General features: G+C 39.1%; 1 protein-coding gene across 1 annotated transcript in view; it reads left to right on the top strand.

The window, feature by feature from the left end:
- Positions 1 to 22,685, top strand: part of CNTN4 (contactin 4) — a 966,700-nt gene that overhangs the window by 854,261 nt on the left and 89,754 nt on the right. Inside the window, exon 14 of the mRNA XM_065935280.1 lies at positions 21,236 to 21,363. Coding sequence (XP_065791352.1) covers positions 21,236 to 21,363 — 128 coding nt within the window. The remainder of the gene's footprint in view (positions 1 to 21,235; positions 21,364 to 22,685) is intronic.

Genomic DNA, 22,685 nt, shown 5'->3' with positions numbered 1-22,685 from the left:
ACCATCTTATAAGAGTCGGGAGACTTGAATTGAAATTGCCAAGTCTGCTAATAAGTAGTTCATTGTTTCTCTGACTTTAAGAAGCATGCAAAATATCTAGGAGTTTTATTAAAATAAAGATTCTGAATAGAACATCTAGGCTGCAGACTTGAGATTCTGCATTACTTAGAAGCATTCAGATATAACAGTGTTGTTATTGTTGATCCACAACCAAACTTTGAATAAGGAACTAGATAAGCCTGGATAATGATAATAAACAACAATCTTCTGCAAGTGGAGGACTTCATAGTTTTCAAAGCAATATTTTGTAAATTTTTTTAATACTTGCAGTGACCCAAAGCTTCATTTATAGAAGAGGAAACTACGATTTAGAAAACTTATAACTTATCTATGATTCAACATATAATTCATAACAACAACTGGGAATTTAACCATGTTCCTCACTTCAGGAACTGTGATTATTCTACCCTAGACACTACTTCATGTCATGTCTGGGCCTCCTTCATCCATCCATTCACAGTGACTTTATTTATGCTTCTCAACACATCAGGCAGGATAGGGACTGAGGAGATCACAGTGAATGAGACAGAGGTCTCCCTGTGTTTCCTGATCTGTAAACTGAATGGTGCCTCCCAATTCCAATGTTCATTGATTCTATTAAAGTACATCATGTTTATAAAATGTAGTTGTAGATTAAGGCATTATCTTAAGCATCATCTTCCACCTGCATGGTCATAATGAATAAGCCAAATGCAGCAGGTCATCAATGCCATACAAAACATCTTCCTGTATCCTTTTGTCTCACCGTAATCAATAGTGTCTGAATCTTTATTCACACTCCTTCTCAAGTGTGTGTGCTCAATTGCTCAGTTTTGTCCAACTCTTTTGTGACCCCGTTGACTCTAGCCCACCAGGTTCCTCTGTCTATGGGATTTCTCAGGCAAGAATACTAGGATGGATTGCCATCTCCTCCTTCAGGAGATCTTCCCAGCCCAGGGATTGAACCCGCATCTCCTGTGACTCCTGCATTGGTAGGTAGATTCTTTACCACCTGGGAAGCCCCGCTTCAACTCATATTCACCTCACATTATTCATTTAATACTCCTAGGAAATATTCCCCCCATGCTGTTCTTAGTCATCCTGGCCACAGCTGCCTAGTTTAGAGCCTCTTCATCTCTGGTCTAGTTCAACACTGCCCAATAGAATTTTCTGTAATGATGGAGTTTTTCTGTATCTGCACTGTTCCAATATGTCAGCCACTCACCGCCTGTGTCTACTGACCACTCTCAAGGTGGCTAAGGGAAATGAGGAGCTGGAGTTTAAATTTAATTAATTTAATTGTAAGCAACCATGTAGACTCAGCGGCTGTCTCTGGGGCAGCAGACGGGAGCTCCTGTATGCTCCTCCTCTTGCCGGAGCTTTCGGCCTGGTTTCGCTGGCTTCCATCTTGTACTCAGATTCATTCTCCTTACTCACTCACTCACTCACATGTCTTTGAAACATGCAGATATAATGGTATCCCTCTCATGCTTCAAGCCCTTCTCCCCAAGAAAAAATCTTTGTTGCAAGGCTACATACAGGCTTTGTGACCTGGTCCCTTGCTGAGTCATCCAGCTCCCTTTCTGCATCAGAGTTAATGCCTGACCATGAGGTTTTGTTATCGCATCCATGTATGTATTTAATTTCTACGGGCCCTTTAAAAGTCAGTTTATCACCATGAAAGAACTTTCTCAATTCCCTCTTAGGACTTCTGTCAAATGTTCTCAGTATATCCTTCAAATATATATATATATATATATATATATATATATATATATATATATCCCCTTCAAGAAAGAAACCACACTGTCTAATCTGTTATTTATGGATGGTGATGGTGATGAGTATTTTCTTTTTCACTAGCCTATGAGTTTCTTGAAGGCAGGGACTATTTCCTATTTATTGCCCAAGAACCTATTAGGATTAGTAATAACACATAAACAATGAATGAATGTTAAGATAGAAAAGAGAGAGGGAATAAAGGAAAGAAGAAGTAACCCAGGTAATATAAACTTTTTTTTTTAATTGACTCTTCATTATTTGGAAAGTGCAATTTTCCAGTTAACTTTATTTTCTTATCATTAACAGCTGGTGTAAATCCAAGTTGGACATGCTGTTTGAAAGGCTTTCCTGTAAACAAGTGATATTTTGAATTTAGTTTAAACCATGCAAAATAAAAGATTTTATGTTCTCTGCATAGGCAGATTGTTTCAATGAGCCAAATCTCTTTTCACTAAGTGTCTGAATCTTCTGCAATATTGACTGGTGATACAGTTATGAACTTTCAAGCCAGAAAACACTAAATCCAACCCCAACGTTTTTCAGAAAAGGAAACTGTACAAATGCCCATGATTAGGCACTAAATGAGTAGTGACTTCAGTCAAACTTTATATGTATGTCATTGTTGTTATTCAGTCGCTAAGTTGTATCTAAATCTGACTCATGGACTGTAGCATGCCAGGATTTCCTGTCTTTCACTGTCTCCTGGAGTTTGCTTAAGTGCATGTCCACTGAGTCAGTGATGCTATCCAGCTATCTCATCCTTTGGCACCCCCTCCTCCTCTTGCCCCAGTCTTTCCCAGCATCAAGGTCTTTTCCAGTGAGTTGGCTTTTCCCACTAGGTGGCCAAATTATTGGAGTTTCAGCGTCAACATCAGTCTTTCCAATGAATATTCAGGGTTGATTTCCTTTCGAATTGACTGGTTTGATCTCCTTGCAGTCCAAGGGACTCTCTAGAGCCTTCTCCAGCACCACAATCAAACAGCATCAGTTCTTCGGCACTCAGCCTTCTTTGTGGATGTACATGGACACATTCTAAAAGTCTTAAGTCTGAAAGGAAAGGCATTTTGTTTCTACTTACCTGCTGCAGAGGAGTTTATGAAAAACCATGACAACAATTTTGATGAGATTTAACTTCAAATAAAAGTTACAGAGTTTTGCCCCCTTTTAAGAGTGGGGTGGATCTTATGTCTTTGAATCATGCCCATTTTCAGTTGGGGAAGTCTGCCTTATCTCAAAAGTCCGTGCCTTTGGGCTTCTGCTCAGATGGTATCAGCCGGAACAAATAAGCTGAGATCGCATTTGCTGTTTTTCTGTACAGATCTCAAGAACAGTTCCAAAAATGGTTTGTCAGCAGCTGAACTGAGTACAGAATCTGTGGGCATGTACGTGTTTTTTTCTCACAAGAAAATCACTTTTTAAGCTTCTTGGAAGTTGATTACAATATGTTTTCTTTCTCCTCCTTCCTCAAAAGTAAAATAAATATCTGAATCTATCATTTCATACTTTGGAATGTATTCCGCAACAGCTAAAGAACTGCTGAGAAAAATTGTGGAAGGGCCAACCTAAATGTATTGGGTATATAATCTCTCCAAAGAACCCTGTCCCCAGGAAGCTAAAGTAAGGTGAAAATTCTAACACTTATCCAGGGAATTTGTCCAATTGGGAGGATGAATTAATAGGACCACACTTCTTTGTCTGAAATAATTTTTTTCTGAATGTTCTGAAAAACAAACATAGCACTAATTACAAACTTTGATTTTTAAATAATTTTATTGTTTTTAATTTTGGGCTGTGCTGGGTCTTCATTGCTGTGCAGACTTTTCTCTAGTTGTGGAGAGTGGGGGCTCTCTCTAGTTGCAGCGTGCAGGCTTCTCCTTGTGGTATCTCTTCTTGTTACATACAGCTCCGGGGCTCTAGGGACACAGACTGGTAGCTGTGGAACATAGGCTTAGTTGCTGCAGGACATGTGGGAGTTTTCTCAGACCAGAGACTGAACCTGAGCCTCCTGGGTTGGCAGGCAGATTCTTTACCTCTGAGCCATCAGAGAAGCCCTGATTTTAAGTCAGAAAAACATTTGATCACATACTGAAAGGTCCAAATACTTCCTCTTGTGTCTCATACAGTCAAGGTCATTTTGAATTCACAGTCTTTCCACGAGCCACTTCTCACAAGAAGAGTTCCCCAGCAGCTCCACCACCATGAAACAAACATGCTTATAACATCTCTGAGTCATCCCTGCTCTAGGTTTTAAACACAGAGAGAAAAAGGACTCTATTTCATGAGCGTAGAGTCTGGTGAAGAGGTAGATAAGGAACTGGACAGTTATAATCAGCATAAGTATCCATACTGACCCCTTCTGGTGTTTCACCATTTGATGCATCATCTCTCAGCATACACATGCTATTTCTCCTCTGTCCATCCTCTCACCAGAAAGACTGTATCTGTCATGACTCCTGGGATTGCAGATAACAGAAACCCAACTCAACCTGGCATATAATGGATTTTTAAACAATTTTATGGAGGTATACTTAACAGACCATAAAATTCATCCATCTTAAGTGTCAAAATCAATGAGTTTTAATAAATATAGTAAATTTTGCAACTATCACCATAGTCCTATCTTAGAAAATTTTCATCACCCTTCAAAGGGAATTTACTGGTTCATGTATCTGAAAATTCCAGAGTTTGGTCTGTGTGCTAGTGAAATATCATCAAGACTTGATTTCTCTCAGTTTTTTTTCTCAGGCAAGCTATTCCCTGTTAGGAATAACAGGTGACCCTTGCCAGATCATCTTCCATTTTATAACTCCAGCAGAAAATGCTTACCTCTTCTCCAGTTGTTTTAGTAAGTATCTTAGAATGACACTTATTTACCCTGGTTGGCCTAGAGTAGGTCACATGGCCTCCCCTAAGGCAATGACCTTAACCAAGAGCATGGGATACTCTCATTGGCCATGCCTGAGTCACGTGAAAAACCCGGTGGTCAGAAGATGGTATTATATCCACCAAACTCCGCGGTCTGAGAATCGGGAGGCATGGCTTCCCAAAGGGAAACAGGGATTACTGTTAATACTAGGCAAACAGGAATGGATTCCAGGCGGGCAGGCGGATGTCTGCTCCGCAGGAGAGCTTGATCGCCACAGCAATGCTGCTGCTTTTCTTCTGAATCCCCTGTAGTGGTTATCACAGTGCCTTGTAATGCAGCAGTTGCTCAGGAAGTGTCTGTGGCTTGATTGTATTTAGACTAAAGCATAGAGCAGACCAAGAATGAAGGACCCTGAGTTTCTTTATTTTATTGTGTAAGCAGGCTACAAAAATTAGGATAATGACTAATATCTTTACAAGCTGATAATTTGGGATTTATTCTGAGAGGCTACATGGGCAAATGACAGAGCAGCTGGGTGTATAGAGGAACCCAAAAGCAGGTTCCAACCAGACTCTCCCCCTCTATAGGGAGTCTCCTGTATTTTACATGCCATTATATGCCAGGCTGAATTGGGTTTCTGTATACACACACACACACACACACACACACACACACACACACACACACACACACACACACACACACACACACACACACACACACACACACACACACACACACACACACAGTTGGCCTTTCTTAATGCCTTTTTCTCAGAAAAATGACCTTAGTGGGTGACCTGGAATCATTTCAGTGGTATAACATAACATATTCACTGCAGATGGTGATTGCAGCCATGAAATTAAAAGATGCTTGCTCCTTGAAAGAAAAGCTATGACCAATCTAGACAGCATATTAAAAAGCAGAGACGTTACTTTGCCAACAAAGGTCTGTCTAGTCAAAGCTATGATTTTTCCAGTAGTCACGTATGGATATGAGAGTTGGACCATAAAGAAAGCTGAGTGCCAAAGAATTGATGCTTTTGAACTGTGGTGTTGGAGAAGACTCTTGAGAGTCCCTTGGATTGCAAGGAGATCAAACCAGTCCATTCTAAAGGAAATCAATCCTGAATATTCATTGGAAGGACTGATGCTGAAGCTGAAACTCCAGTGCTTTGGCCGCCTGATTCGAAGAACTGACTCCTTAGAAAAGACTCTGATGCTGGGAAAGGTTGAAGGTAGGAGGAGAAGGGGATGACAGAGGGTGAGGTGGTTGGATGGCATCAGCTACTCGATGGACGAGTTTGGGTAAGTTTTGGAAGTTGGTGATAGACAAGGAAGCCTGGCGTGCTGTAGTCCATGGGGTCACAAAGAGTCAGACACGACTGAGCAACTGAACTGAGCATAACATAAGCTGGCAAGGAGCCCAGCACATTGTAATTTGTATTCAGCAAACATTTTTCTTCCAAGCTATACAAATCTTTACCTGTAACATAAAAACAATGCAAAATTCCAGAATGTTTGGAATAAATAATTTAGCACAATAAATACCTTGGAGCATATCGTCTGTAGAAAGAAGTGAAGTTGAAAAATGCAAAGACACAATTTCAAAAAATATACTTTGAAAGTAAAATTTATGCTTAATTTATAAAAGGAAAATGTTTCTTAACTAATTTTAGCACCCATACAAACTTTATTTTCCAGCGACTTTTAAAGTTTTATTTCTTGACAGGATCTTCAAAAATGGCAATCCTATTTCTTTCTTAACTGCAGTATGACTATTAAGATGCTGTAAAAACTTGCAAATTAGGTTGTAAACAGCAGCAATGGAAGCATTAACTCTTTTAACCAAATTTCCTAAAGTGCACTTTACATTATGCTAGAGATAGATTTTAAACATTAAGCCTGAGTGCTTATGTAAGAAGTCCGGTTTTCTATTTCCCAAGCACAGTGGTATAATTGTAGCTCTAATTTATGGCATACTTTGTAGGATCACTGATTAATTATACAGACCTCCTGATGTTTTGTACTCTTTTCAACTTTGTTTGCCTCTGCTATTTGACCACTACAAAGCGAATATCCCTAAATCACTTATTATTCAGGTTACCTCATTTTAAAAAATGAACTTACTATTCATATCCATTTTTCATGTATCATCCTAACTCATAAATGTTATTCATAATTCTTCTCCTTATTCTTGGACTGAGCTCATACATGTACACATACACATAAACACATACTGACTTATTCGTTCCCAGGCACATAATCAAGGAAAAGCCTCTAGTAAATCTTTTATCTGAATTTTACCATCTCCCCAAGGCAAACATGTCTAACAGTTCTGCATCACTTTGCCTGAGATCTTGGACGCACAGATAACACAAAAAACCATACTTTGTTGGGGTTAGCCTTAGCCAATCTAATTTTTTTCAATGATTAGAGATATCAATTTGAATAATTTGCTACTGTGAGTTCTTTGAAAATAATTATAGTACCCTTGGCTTGTTGCTTGAGATTATCAGTATTTTCAGGACTTCTGTATTCCTTTCATCATTAAAGTTTAACATTTATGCAAAATCTTCCTTAACCAGATTTTCCAAGAATTATTGTGTGCTGATCATTAGAGGAAGATTCGTCAGAAAACTCTTTTGTACCTATTCAGTTCAAATGTGTTCAGATATTATCCTGTCCTTCACTTGAAGTAAGTCAGATTCACAATGATCTGTTCTCCTCAGAACCTACCCCTGCAATATCCTTATCAAACTCCCGTTAACACTGTCATATCTAAATTATATCTTCTGTCGGTCCCCAAGACACCTTTAATTGTAGGGGCTTCCTGCTCCTTTCTTAAGCTCTTCACTTTTTCTGTCATCAGCTTCCCCTTGGAATCAGGAAAAGGTCCTTGCAGATTTGGGCTATTAAGTAGAAGCAGACCCATATATCAATTCCTTAAATGTTCTGTCATCATGAGAATTATTTATTGGAACCCATTACCTGTGTGACTTTCCAGTTCTTTTTAGGTGGTTTGTCTGAAAAGAATAAAGACTCTTCCTTGAAAAGAAATAGCTTTCTTGTCCAGCCAGGGAGGAAAAAAATAGTACATCCTACCAGGTTCTTGTGTATATTTTTCACATGGCACTTGGTTGAGTATTGGTGAGAGAAAAGAAGATTTAGGCAAAGTGCTCATGGAAGTTTCTCCATTCTAGACCTGAAAGTACAGAGCACATACAAATAATTCCCCTGGAAAAGAGAATACCAAAATATTAACTTTAGCACATAGAGTCCTTTTATGGAGCTTTATAGAAAATGGTAATATAGCTCACATACTTTGATGACTAAATCTTTTATGGCATCTCTTTTTACTCCAGAACACTGATATCTCTAGTTTCATCACATGGAGGCCTGTGAACTTTCAAAAATTAAGTGTATATACTTGTATTTGTGGTGGGGAGGGGGTTGGGGAGAGAATGTTATATTTTGTTTCCAGTTCTTAAAGAGATCTGGGACTTCTACCCACCAGAAAAAGGTTAGAAATCAAGGTTTTAATCCAAGGGGTTGTCCCTAGTATCTAAAATTCTCAAGACTAAATGAACTTTAATCCAATTATCATTTGTACTGTGTATCACTTTGTACATAAAGGAGTGCATGAAGTAATAAGCAGACAGAAAAAAGTATAAGACTTTGGGCCCTGCTTTCTAGAAATTCTTTGGATAGATGCGGTGATGGGTTATTGAGGCAGTACATGACAAATGCCATATGTGTATAAAAAAGTCATGAATATGCAGTATTGGACCTGCCCCACACAGGTTGATGGCCAACTTGGTCAAACTATTGTAAAAGGAACTTGATCCTGGGAACCTGGTTGAAATAGATGTATGTTTCACCAAGTGTAAGATTCGCCCCTGTCCCAGGACTCTGCCTGAGATGTTACACAGTATATGGACACTGAATGCCAGTGAATCACATAGTTCTCTTTCACTCCTGAGTCCATCAAGGAGAAAGTCAGTCTGGTCCTACTGTGTCTGAACACTTGAAATCCTGGTTAATACCTCTTCTGCCAAAGAAGAAGCAGGCCATCAGCTCAGTATCCTTGCAGATAAGCAAACCCAGCTGGAATGTGATAACTTAGATATGTTTTTATCACATTTATTTTTATGGTTAACATCTATTGATGACAGTGATAGTGGCTTCTATTTATAGTAGTGATATAAAGTTTCCCTTGTTTAATTACTTTCATTTTAAACTTTGAGCCATTTAAAGAAAATATTGTGACTATTAATTACATTAATGATACAGAGAATAATAGTAGTAAAAGTGATCATTGCAGCTAACATTTATTAGGTGTTTACGATGCAACACCACAGTTATAAATGTTCCATGGTTATTTCTACATTTAGCCTTCTCACAAATCTTATAAAATGGAGATACAATAATTGTTTTATTTTAATTTATTGTTTATTTGGCTACACCAGGTCTTAGTCGAAGCACATGGGAATCTTTACTCGCAGCTTGCAAACTCTTACTTGCAGCATGTGGAATCTAGTTCCCTGACCAGGGATCAAACCCGGGCCTCTGCATTGGGAGCATGGAATCTTAGCCATTGGACCACCAGGAAAGTCCATGTTTATTATTATTTTCGAGATGGCAGACTGGAGCCCAGAGAAGCTAAGAGACTGTCCCAAGTCACGTGTCTAATATATATTAGGGCAAAGATTCAAGCCATCTGCTGGTACCCATGAAACTGGGAGCATGCCAGGGAGTTTGGGAAAGTGTGGATTATATGACCATGATGGTGGTACAGTTAGGAGCTGATGTTCTTCTGCAGGAGGCGGAAATAGATGGTGCTGGTGTGCAGCTGGGAATTTTAACTGTGCCCTGACAGTGGTGTTCTGTTGTGATTTTTGCAGGAACTAGGAAACTCCACTTTGATTTCTTCTCTTAGCAATATTACAGGGACCTGGGGTAGGGGTTTTTAAACACCTAAACCATGATCCTGCAACTCCAAAAGAGTTGAAAATTGGGCACATAATCAAATTAAAACATTTTTTTCCAGCATAGCCAATATAGCTCTTTGTGTTGTAAAAGCCTCCTCTCCTTACCAAATTTCATAATCTATACAGTGACCCTCCCTTTGTAATTAATAATTAACATTGTCTTCCAGGCATTTTAGTCACTTCAAGGTAAAGGAAACTTCTGTGATTACAACTTCGTTATGTTTGTAAGTTTTCTTCTCTTTTGTTTCTGCTTTAGGAGAATAATGTGAACACAACTTTCTCAGTATTAGAAAAAGGAATTTCAGCAAATAAAATCCAAAAAAAAAAGTATTTAACTCTAATCAAAGATCTAATGGCAAGTTTAAGGAAAACCCCTCCCATGGGGTAATGATGTTTTTTGTTCCTTATTTTGTGTCTTTCCTGAGCTCTCCAGCACCACAGGATGGCTTGGTAGAGAGTGCAGACTTTGAAATGAGATCTGAGTTAGAAAACCCACTCCCTCCTTCACTGATTACATTAACCTTGGACATTTAATTTATTTCTCTGGATTTTGTTTTTTCTCAACTGAAAACTTGGAATAATAATGCCTCTCAGGATTGTCATGCAGATTAAACGTGATGAGAAGTATTAATATAAGCATCTAATAGTTTGTTGTAGGTGCTTTCTCCTCCTTGTCCTGCCCAACACTCAACTGAGTATGTATTTAAAGACATTCCTCTGGGTCTTTTGGTCCATTTCTACACATCTCTTCTCTTTTATTTCCAATTATTTCTAAAGACAGCTATACTTGGTTATTAAACTACTCTAATGTCCTAAGAGGTTGTTATATAAAACTTCCTGAGTGCCTTGTAGTTTAATAATACATTTTTCTCATTACAAAATTAATATTACTTATTATGATGATGCTTTGATAAAAATATATAGAAGTATAGAAAATAGAATATTATATTACCTTCCTGTCCCCACCTCATTTATCTTCCTAGTACCTTATAGATTTATTTGAAAGTGTCTCAGGTCATAGGAAAGTGGAAGAAAGGAATTCTAAGTATTATATTAATAGAGACACAGAGAAGTCCTGCCTCAAGGAAAGATAGCAATTTAAGAAACAAATTTTCAACAAAACATGTCCTTTAATTTAGTTCTTTCTTCACAAGACATGGTATTTTTAGTGTTATTTGTAATGTATAAAATTGCAAAGTTTTACCTGCTCAAGAAATATATTTCCCACGTTCATTCAAGCACCATGTCACAAAGAATAATCAAAATGAACTTTACGATATTAAATACTCATCTTGCCCTGGGCAGTAGTTCCTTCCAGGATTTTATGAAGCTTTGAAAACTGTTGTTCAGAGAAAGTTAGACCCAGATCAAACCAGGTTAAACAAACATGATTTTATTTTCTCTTCCAAGCGCTGCTGCAGGCAAGGGCAACAGGCTCTGAACTGCTGGTTGTTCTGCAGGCAGAAATACACAGGTTGTTCAGGGGTTTATTAAACTCGAATCTGATGACAGAAAGCAAATTATCTCTAAGGGAACTTTATCACCAGGGTGTCTGTTCAATAGCACAATGTCTATTGCTGCCTTGGACACTATACGGAAAGATCAATGACAGGTTGGTCTGAAATCACCCTTAGACTAAGTCTTCCCACTGACCTTCACTTAAATTTGTCATCCAAAATGTACTTCTTTCTTAAGATGGGAAGCAAAGCCATCTTCTACAGCTATCCACTGACTCTTTATAAGCCATACATTACTGTGAAACAGTATTTATATAAATCAGGAGAATTCACTCTTCCCCAATGGGCTGAGAATTTCTGTGTCTCTCTTGAAATTATAATATCAAGCAAACTTCAGTTAAAGTTGTATTAGAGTTCTCCAGAAAAACAAAACTGAGAGGGTATATAAGAGAAGATTTATTATAAGAATTGGTTCACAAGTTTATGGAGGTAGGAAATCCCATGATCTGCTGTTCGCAAGCTGGAGAACCAGGAGAGCTAGTGATGATGTGCAGAGTGAGTTCCAAGGTCTGGAGATGAGGGGAGTCAATGATATAAATCACAGTCTGTGTCTTAAGATCCAAAAAGCAGGAGCACTAATGTCTAAGGTCAGGAGAACAGCGGTGTCCCGCTTCACACAGAGAATCAATTCTGCCTTTTTGTTCCCTCAGCCCTCAGGGGATTGGATGATGGCCATCCATATGGGTGAACGCAACCTTTATTCTGTCTGCTGACACAGATTCTAATGTTTCCCAGAAACACCCGTCCAGACACACTCAGAAATAATGTTTTACCAGCCGTCTTAATATCCCTTACCCCAGTCAAACTGACACATAAAATTAACCATCACAAAAGTTAAAATATCTTTTGACTTTTATTAGATAGCCAGGTTCAAACTCACCAAGTCCTAATTTTTTTTTTTCCTTCAAAACAAAGTTTTGGTGTTTTTAGCTGATGTCTGCAGCTCACCAATGCAAGTTAACCTGCCAGGCTTTTCCTGTTTCTCAGCTGGCACAAATTCAGGGACAACTCTGAGCCCATATGTCTTCAGCTCTGTTGGTCACAGGCTGACTCTGCTGTTGATAGGTTGAATATAAAAATCTTTGTCGCTTCCTGGCCACCTCTCCACTCCTTCAAAGTTTTGACTACTTCATGAGTGTTGTATTTTAAAACTCTTTTGTACTGCTATTACCTCAAAGGCAAGTAAAGATAAGGCCTTTCTACAGAAATTCCAGTTCTATGCAGAACTACTTGGAAAGCCACAGGGCACCATTTTGATAGAGATCTTCTCTACCTAATTTTGACCATAATTTTAATATCAAAATTAATATTAATTAATTGTCTAGACAACAAAGAAAGGATAGACTGGAAGAGCTACTTGATTCCAACAAATAAACCTGGCTAACTAAAGAAGAAATTGAAATTGCAGTTCAGTCTTAATTTTTCTTTTCCTGTTGGACTTTTACATATTATTTATTACCACATCAAACTGTCCTTCAGACTCCACTTTTGATTATTAGTTTACTGCCTTTGTTGTTGTGTTCATTCGCTAAGTAGTGTCCAACACTTTTCGACCCGAAGGAGTTTACCTTGTGAGTATTTAGGGAAGAGAGCTTCAGGCAGAGTCAGCAATCCATGCAAGTGTTTAATATATGACATGCTGAGTATTTCTAGAAACAGGAAAGTTAGCCTGGTTGGATACGGAAGAGTTATGGGAACGTAGCAGGTGAGAGCCAAGATGTAATATGGAGATGGATGTAGCAGAAAATGAAGGCCATGTGTGTCACTGAAAATATTTACTTCTCTTGCTTTGAATGCCCTCAGGGGAGCCATAGTATGGTTTGATCAGAGAAGTGATGTAATCTGCCTTTTTTTTTTAAGGAGCTGGCTGGATGTTGTATTGTGGATTGATTGTAGAGGTGCAGGTGACCAAGCAGAGGCCGCAGTAAGAAGTTAATGCCCTAATCAGGGAAGGGATGTCGTTGGCTGACTCCAGGGTGGTAGCAGAGGTGATTGATGTTCAGTTGCTCTCATGTCCGACTCTTTGTGACCCATGGACTGCAGCATGCCAGGCTTCCCTGTTCTTCACTATCTCCCAGAGTTTGCTCAAACTCATGTCCATTGAATCAGTGATGCCATCCAACCATCAACTAAAGAGCAATAATTTCAAGCCTCTGTAGCTACTATTGGGGAGAAGGGCCAGGCCATGGAGAAAGGAAATGGATGCACTGGGGACTATGTGTTCTGTGCCCAGAGGAGCAAGTCCACTCCTCCACGTCACCCCTTCTTCCCATCCTCTGATGGCTGCAGGGTAGACCCCGAAGCCGCTTGCTCCACCCAGACCAACAACTCTGGTGGGTTTCTGCTCTTGACACTGTCAGTTGAAGGATATCCCTTAAATTCATGTCTACCTGAAGTTAAAATGAAGTCATATGGGTTTAGGGTGGACCCTAATCCAGTGACTCATGTCCTTGTAAGAAGAAGGAAATTTGGGTACAGACACATGTGCAGAGAAAAGATGAGGTGAGGAGACACACAGGAAAAAGCACCCGTGCAGCGGAGCAGAGATTTAGAGTGATGCATTTGTAAGCCGAGGAGCACCGGGGACTACTGACTGTCACCAGAAACAAGAGAGGCAAGAAGGAATCTCCTCCAAAGCCTCCGAAAACAACCAGCTCTCCCAGTAGCTTGATTTCAGACCTCTGCTCTCAGAACTATGGGAAAGTCAATCCTTCTGGTTTTAAGTCACCTGATTCTTAATACTTTGCTATGGTAGTTCTAGGAAATGAACACAAAGCCCAATTTCCCCTCATCCTCCCATTGTTCTGTGTGGGATGTCTGGGGTGGGGAGAGGCCAAGAGGCAGAGAAGTGTGATCTTAAGCCTAAAGGCCGCCCCAAGACCTGTCCCATTGGCTCAGAACAGGGACACGGTTTAAAGTGTTCTCCAAAGGCCACAGGAGTGAGGACGGGGCATGAATTAACTGTTCAAGCCAGTCATGGCGAGAGCCAGAAAGCCCACCAGCTACTTAAGTAGTTTCCTCTCCTTCCCTGTGGCCCGCTGGTGACCTGAGATGTGTTGCAGGACTCCCCGAATCTTCCCATTTGCCATAATGAGCCAGGAATGGGGTTTTGTATGAAATCACCCAATTATTTGGTTTAAAAGAAAATGCTGTAAGTCTTATTTGTTTTTCTGCCTCAGGGACTGTCCTACAGAATGAAGTAAGTCAGAAAGGGAAAAACAAATATCATATATTAATGCATATATGTGAAATCTAAAAAAAAAAAAAAAAATGGTACAGATGGGCACAGTTGGAAAGCAGAAATAGAGACACAGATGCAGAGAACAAATGTGTGGACACCAAGGGGAGGAAGGGAGGGTAGGATGAATTGGAAAATTGGGATTGACATATACACACTGCAATATATAAAACAGATAACTGATGAGAACCTGCTGCATAGCCCTGGGAACTGTAATTAATGCTACGTACGGACCTAAATGGGAAGGGAATTCAAAAAAGAGGGGGTGCATGTACACATGTAGTTCATTGACTTTGCTGTACAGTAGAAACTAACATAACACTGTAAAACAATAATATTCCATTAAAAACTAAAAAAAGAAAGAGAAAATGCTGTGCTAACTGAAGCAAACAGATTTGCGGCTGGGTAGTTCTTGCTCATTCTAGGGCATCACTTGTGGTTCCTGGGATCAGGGGTCCTGTGATAGCTCCACCATCCTGTCAGTTTCCGTGAGCTAAGATGTACAATACTTCTATTAAAGTTTTATATTTCAGCCCCCTAGGAGTGTTCATTCCCCTTGTAATGTGTAAGCCTATTCTTTTGCGCTCGGGCTTTCAACTTCCAAACGTGTTTTCTAGAACTCCTCATGTATGGAAGAAAGAAGCCTGCTATGACCTTCTGAATTTTTTTTTTTTAACTACGTGTGATTTTTAAGTGAGTTATGTCTAACAATATGAAAGTTAATATTTAATTTAACTGAACATTTTGATACTTCCTTTGTTGAAAGGAAATCATTAATTCATAATTCCTCTCTTTGCAGAAGGGGAGAATTTGTCCTTTCACGGGATTGACTTTTAAGGGAAGTGTTTCCTTACGACTCAGGGGCAGGTGAGGACATGCTGCCTCTGTCAGCAACAGTCGGGCATCCATGGAGAACTACCCAGAAAATCATGGGTTTCCGTTTTAGAATAACCCTCCTCTGTAGGGCGATAGAATATTGTGGAGTTGGCAGCTTTTGTCGTCTGTTACCAGAGCCCCAAAAAAGAAAAGATCAGCATTTTTAAAGGTCCAGTGTCCCCAGACCAGTTTTGATTTATAGGACTGACAAGGTCAGCTCTTCAGTGGCTGTAACCCAGAGCCTCATATTGAGAAAGAGAGATTCAATTTGTCTCATAATTCCAGATATGCTCCCATAGCTTATGGATCTGCAGACTCTAAATGACACTGGGGGAACAACTGCTTCTCTATGCGATAGGTAATTTACCTTGTTGTGAATTAGATGACCTCGTCTCATGTAGAGAAAATTAAGTCCTGTGTCATACCTTTATTTTTTTACTACTTGCTGCTTTATCATCTTTGAGTTTTCTCTGATACTATCAGTGTTTTAAAAAGAGCCTACAGGTCAGTCAAGGCTAAACCTTCTGTTCTAAGCCAGAAGCAGATTTACATTTTCAATTTTTTTTTTTAATCTAACTCAATCACTATGCATGAGTATTAGGAAGAGTTCAAAGTTCAATCTCAAGCTAATAGCTACAGGTCAGTCAGTAGTCTGAAATGAGTGAATTAAAATGAAGTGGGAACTTTGAAACCTGTTCGAGAAACAAATGTGGAAATAAAACTATTCTTAGACCAGAATGAGGCACTTTATTAATGGAACAAACATGAATGTAGAAATATTCACTGAAAAATAGGTTGGTATAGGATCCACGTGGAAGGGAAGCAAGTATCTAAATATTAGTTGTTGTTGTTCATTTTGCTAAGTTGTGTCTGATTCTTTGTGACCCCATGGACTGTAGCACACAAGGCTTCCTCGCCCTTCACTACCTCCCAAAGTTTGCTCAAACTCAAGTCGATTGAGTCAGTGACATCACCCTGCCATCTCATCTTCTGCCACCCCCTTCTCCTCCTGCCCTCAATCTTTCCCAGCATCAGGGTCTTTTCCACTGAGTCAGCTCTTTGCATCAGGTGGCCACAGTATTGGAGCTTCCTCTTCAGCATCAGTCCTTCCAATGAATAGTCAGGGTTGATTTCCTTTAGGATTGACTGGCTTGATATCCTTGCAGTCCAGGGAGATCAAAGCAGTCAATTTCTAGCTATGTAATCACTATTTCTAGCTACATAGTCATCTAAAGTCCTCCTGATTGGACTTCCCTGGTGGTCCAGTGGTTAAAACTCTGTACTTCCAATATAGGGGGCACAGATTCGATCCCTGGCTGGGGGACTGAGATCCCATCTGACACATGGTGTGGCCAAAAAAATTTTTTTAAAGGCCTCTTGATCTGTAGAGGTTTTGGTATGCAGGAGGTTTATAATAGATATTTATGAGTCCAGTTTTTCATCCCCTTTCAGGACTGTTTGTTGTCACCTGTATCCTTCTTTAAGCATAGTAGTGTGTTGGTGGACTTCAGAGGGGCAGAATGACTTGAGAGTAGTCTTAGCCTTAACAGAGTCCCATATTAATGTTTGAAACCATGGATCTCTAGGAGGGGACAGAGCTTTAGCTAATAGAACATTTGGCAAATGCATGCACTTATGTGGTGCATTTTATGTGCCATGTACTGTTCTGAGCATTGCATATCTTTATAGAAAGCCATGAATATAGTTACTTTTATTATTCTGTTACCTCAAATAAAAAATTTAGGTTCAGAAGAACTAACTTACCCAAAGTCACACAGCTCATAACTGGTGCAAGCCTGATTTGAGTCTAGACAACTTAGTTCCAGAACATATGTTTTTATTCACTACACTGCATTGCTCACATAAGGAAATGGTTGAATTTCCCAAAAGAGCAGTTCTCCCAATTTCATATTGAACCTGCAATTGGATTATCCCTAGGAAGAATGAGCAGTCCCAGAAGTATGATGAGATTTAATGACAGGTACTAAAAATTACAAGTTCTACAAATTCCCACCCCCCACCCCCCGACCTTCTCCATTGTCTGGAACTCTAGCATTAGAGGCTTAGGTTTCTACTCAACTCTTTATGGAGAACAATGGAAAGATTAAAATTAAACTGGTGTCAGGAGATGAACTCTTAAAGATGGACAGTACTGTTCTTTGAAAAATTACTTTCTCATTTCATAAGCCTCCTAGAAAATTGGACAGGGATGTTTTGAGAATAAAGGGAAAGCAGAGCCTTGGGAGAGATGTGAAGAACTAGCAGGGTCCTGCAGCTGAGTAACAACTATATGTTAAATACCTTTTGTGCAATGAAAGTATCAAAATTAGGGATGTCAGGATGCAAGTGATGCTCAGAAAAACATTTGTACAGCTCTTTACAGTTAAAAGAAACTCGCCTATCTGATCTATTGTAGCAGGTAACCATCATAATATCCTATGTAAATAAAAAAATAAAAACTTATGGAGACCAGTGACTCTTAGCTGGGGGTGGATGTGTCTAGAGAATATTTGGGAGATAGTTTTGATTGTCATGATTCGAGAGGACAGGCATAGCCAATGAAGTACAGTGGGTAAGGCACAAGAATCCTCTTAAATATCCTCCCCATGACAAAGACTTCTCCAGTCCAAAACGTCAGTATTGCTGAGGTTGAGAAACCTTGTCTTGGAGTGTAAGTATTTTGGTCAGGTCATACATACTTGCTAGGTAGCAAGTATCAGGGTCAAAGCTAGAATTCAGGTCATCTGATGACAAATCCTTTATTTTTTTCCTTATTTATATCCTTTGGCATTATACAGTATGCAGTGCGATGCAAGTCTTTTAGATCTGGAGAATTTTAAAAGTATAAATTATTAGTAGCCCTTTAGTGCTTCCCAGGCAGGGGGGAGCCTGGTGGACTGCCGTCTATGGGGTCACACAGAGTCGGACACGACTGAAGTGACTTAGCAGCAGCGGCAGTGCTTCGGAAGAGTCAGATCACCCCTCAGAGGGTTTAATACACCCTAGGCCTATGGAGGAGAAGGCAGTGACAGAGGATGAGACGGTTGGAAGACATCACCAACTCAGTGGACATGAGTTCACACAAACTCCAAGGAGATGGTGAAGAACGGGAAGCCTGGTGTGTTGCAGCCCATGGGATGGCGAAGAGCTGAACACAGCTTAGCGGCTGACCAACAGCAAAGGCCTGTGTTACTTCATGGAAGACGATTCCACACCCAAAACACAAATGTCACCTTCTTTATTGAGTTCTCGCATGCCCGCATTTCATAATTTCCAGCCAGTTATTTTGTAAATGGGAACATGATTAATTCCTTTAATGTTATTTTTGTGATTATCAAGGTAATTAGGATTTAATCACCACTCTATTTTTGTGAGTATTTACATCTGCTCTTTGGCTAATAGGGTATCATGTGTTTTTTATTGAGCAAACTGTTATGTGTGTATCTATGGTGTAAGTGAACAAAGGGCCTTCTTGTCTGTATCCTGTACATTGATTTGGGATGACCCAGGTCATGTGTACATTGACTTCAGATTATCTGCTGTGACAATAGGGTGCACGAAGCAGGATGATTTAATTACTATTTTAAGTGTATTAAGATAACTGTGTTCCATTTTCCCCATCTGTACCAATTATTAAATAACAGAACAATTTTAAAGATAAAAGAGAATTACTTTTTTTATTATCCCTAATAAATACCAAGGATCTCTCTGACCCTCTTACATAATTTTCACTGCCATCCTATAAGACTGGTATTATGAGCTCTATTTTATAGATGAGGATGCTAAAACTTAAAAAGTTAAGCAAATTGCCTCACATCACACAGCCAAAGCTGACAGATCTGGAATTTGAATAGCCTTTGATGCCAGCATCCTTGGTAGAGTTCTCAAACCTTCACTTCATGTCCTCAGCCTGAATCTTAGAACCTGGAATGGGTCATCAATAAGGTGGTCACCTCTCCATTCCTAAGCACCTTCATGAAAAATGTACCACATTTGCAACCCAGTGTAACTAAATCTTCTCATGATTTTAAAATGTTTAGCCAAAAGTTCTGTTAAATAAAGCTGTGTTCATCCTAGTTCTTTTCTGAAGGACTCTGTTAAGGCTGGTACTAGTTCCAAGTGCTTTAGCCATTCTGAATTCCAGTAACATAGTATTGATTTTTCTCTTTTTTTGCATTTTGTACACAAATGTTTGTTTCTCTGTTAAATATTATCTTTAAACACAAGGAATGAATTCTAAATCATCTTAAAGATGAATGAAAAATGAAAGCCCTCCAGTATAGTGTCCATAATCACTGAGTACTTGGTTACTACTGGTGTTTACTGTTTAACACCAGGAACAAATACAGCTTATTTGAAAATCATGTTACTGGATTTTTAGCTCTTCCTCTGTGACCAGTTCACTTGATCACTCGATCACTTAAGAGATGCTTACAGGGCATATATTATGTGCTAGATCCAGGAGATTAAGTCATAAAACAGAGTCCTTGCATTCAAGGAAGCTAATGTTCCATCTAATAGGAGAGTTAACAGGTAAAGAAAACTTCTAGATTGAATTGAATGGGAAGAAATAAAGTGGCTGCAGAAACGAGATTAACAGGAAAAGGGAAATCCATTTTAGAAATGTCAGCCAGGGAAAGTCTATAAGGAACAACTATCCACAAGTTGAGGTCCCGAGAGATTGTGAAGGTGATAGCTGCGTCCTGATGTCGAGGCAGACAGAAGAGCAAATATTACAGAAAAGTCCTGAGGCAGGAAGGGGGTCAGATACTTTAGGAACTTGCAGGAGACCTGTGTGTCTAGACCTCACTGAAGGGTAGAAAGATTAAGATGAAATGAGAAGGGCAAAGTCAGGAGAATGGCAAAGGCCAGATTCCTCAGGCCAGATAGGTTCTGGGAAAGAATTTGTTCTGAGTGCAAAGTGGAGCTGAAGAAGGATCTGTAAGCCTGAGGGGTGACATAATCTGTATTTTAAAAGATTACCTGGCCACTGACTGAAGGATGCACTTGAGAGGCAGGAGTAGAAATAGCCAAATCATTTAAGAGGCTGCTGTGGTAGGTTGGGTGAGAAAGCAGGAGCCAAGGAGATAGACAGGAGTGGGTAGATTTGAAAGATGCAGTAAATATTCAGCAGACATTTACCTTGAATAAGCCATCTGTGTACATTTCTTATTTCTCCAACTGTCCTCTAAGCCAGGCTGTATGTCTTGTTCATCTGCATACCCTTCCCTTCTGCTATAGTCATGTTGAAAACAGGCTTCCCTCCAGTCCCCCTGTTCCAGTTTTGTGTCTGTCAGTGGAAGTGCTTCCTTCCCACCTGGTGGTAGATATTTGTCCCTAATTGCAGGCCCTGAGATGCGCCATCCACATTTGCTATTCTGCCAAAGTCATACCATGTTGTGGAATATTTTAATTTTTTTGAGTTCAGCTCTTGCATCTCATTAAAAATGCATTGTCTGACATATTTTGGGAAGAAATAAGCTTAATAATAACTCATTTAATTTAAGCCTCTCGAGAAGGAAGAAAACATTTTCAATGAAAATGCATAAAGTGGCCCGTCAAGGATTTTTCTTTCTTATTCTTCAGCAGTTTAATGATGAACGGTAATCTACAATAAGCTTTCCTTTTGGATAATGTGGTTATAGCTGCCAAAGAAAGAGAATGGTTACATCCTGTCTCGTATTTCTAGAAGTTATCCCAACAGAACATTGAAACCATATTAGCAATTAAAGTAATGAAATTACTAAATAAATCACACATCCTAATTATATTTATCTGTATGTAGGTAAATATCATAAATAAAGATGAGGCTGTCAAGTGATGTAACCATGATTTAATAGTTTGAAAATGACAGGATGATAGAAATATTTTCCAGTTGGTCATATGGAGTAAACTTACCATTTGGGGTTTATCTGCTTTAATTTCAGAATTACTATTTCTGAAGATGGAAGCCTCAGAATCATCAACGTGACTAAATCAGATGCTGGAAGTTACACCTGCATAGCCACTAACCATTTTGGAACTGCGAGCAGTACTGGGAACCTTGTAGTGAAAGGTAATGACTAACCCAGAGAACACGTAGATTTGTATATGTGCCGCCATTTCAAATAATGTAACCTATTGAAGTGGCATCCTTCATATTAATATGTATAGATATCACTGTGTTGCTAAATTAATCCATCAAGGCAAGCATGGTATGATTAACAATTCTTAGAGAACTGTCGGTCATGAATATGACAGAAAGGCTATCTTATTTCGGAATCATCCAATACAATTTTGAGAATTACTGCCATTGTATCTATTATAGTATTCTCACTAATGTTATCTTCCGTCCTTTAATTAAATTTCTTCAAGTCTCTATAGATTTGAAATTCATATCTAGGAACACCGTGCTAACAAATTAAAAACCCATGGCTCAAATACTATTTTTAGCTAACATTGTTTAAACAATGACATTGGAGATTTTTAAAAGAGCTGCCTTGGTTATTCAGAGGCGTGGATATGGATTATTGTACTCATAAAGGGCTTTGGCCACCTCTGCGCTTTGCTTAGTCACCCAGCCAACCCTGCCAGTTTTAAGGAAATAATTTTCCACATTCCTTCTCCCGGGTGCTTTATAGTAGATGACAGACCACCAGTTTGATGGGATGTTCTGAAAGTACCAAGTAAGAATTGTGAAGATGAGGTTTTAATTTACATTTCATTTGCATTTCTGTCACTTTATATCTGGGTGTCAAGTCAAAGAATTTTTGAATTGAAGGGATCTTGGCCATGATCTGACTGAGGAAGATAAAGCTCAGGTCGGCGAGTTTCTCAAGGTCACCAATAGCAGATGTGAACCCTGCAATCCTGATTTTACACTTTCTGGTTCTTTCTACTGTGCCAGGAAATCTTACTCATTTTTCCTGTTTCTCCATAATAGATATAGACAGTGTATTTTTTATTTCCCCCTTGCGCATTTGTAACTCCCTCTGTGAAATAAGATAACCTAAGGCAAAGAAAAATATCCCAGAAAGAATGTTTGCCTCTGTTTTAACAAAGAAAGCTAAAAATTATCTAATTACATATTTTGGAATCATTAGAAATTTGAAAAGTACTGCCATTTAGGAAAGCCTTTTTATCATAAACATACTTATCTATGTAGATAGAAAACTGTTAAGTCCAAGGGTCAGACAGAAATCTGTATTTATATTGACTCCAGCTATTTCAATCTATTAATTATTCACTCAGAGCAATAGCATGGGTATGTGATTGACTGTGTGTTCACCCTGTTTTATAGGGCAAAGAAAAAAGTTTAGATAATACTGGCATAGCAAAATTTCAGCTAGCATCTTCTCTAATGTATAACTTTCTCAATTACAAAAGGAAAATTAGTGA

This window comes from Muntiacus reevesi, chromosome 4 (genome assembly GCF_963930625.1).
Source record: "Muntiacus reevesi chromosome 4, mMunRee1.1, whole genome shotgun sequence".
In the NCBI taxonomy this organism is placed as follows: Eukaryota; Metazoa; Chordata; class Mammalia; order Artiodactyla; family Cervidae; genus Muntiacus; species Muntiacus reevesi.
This window is presented reverse-complemented; position numbering and strand designations above follow the sequence as displayed.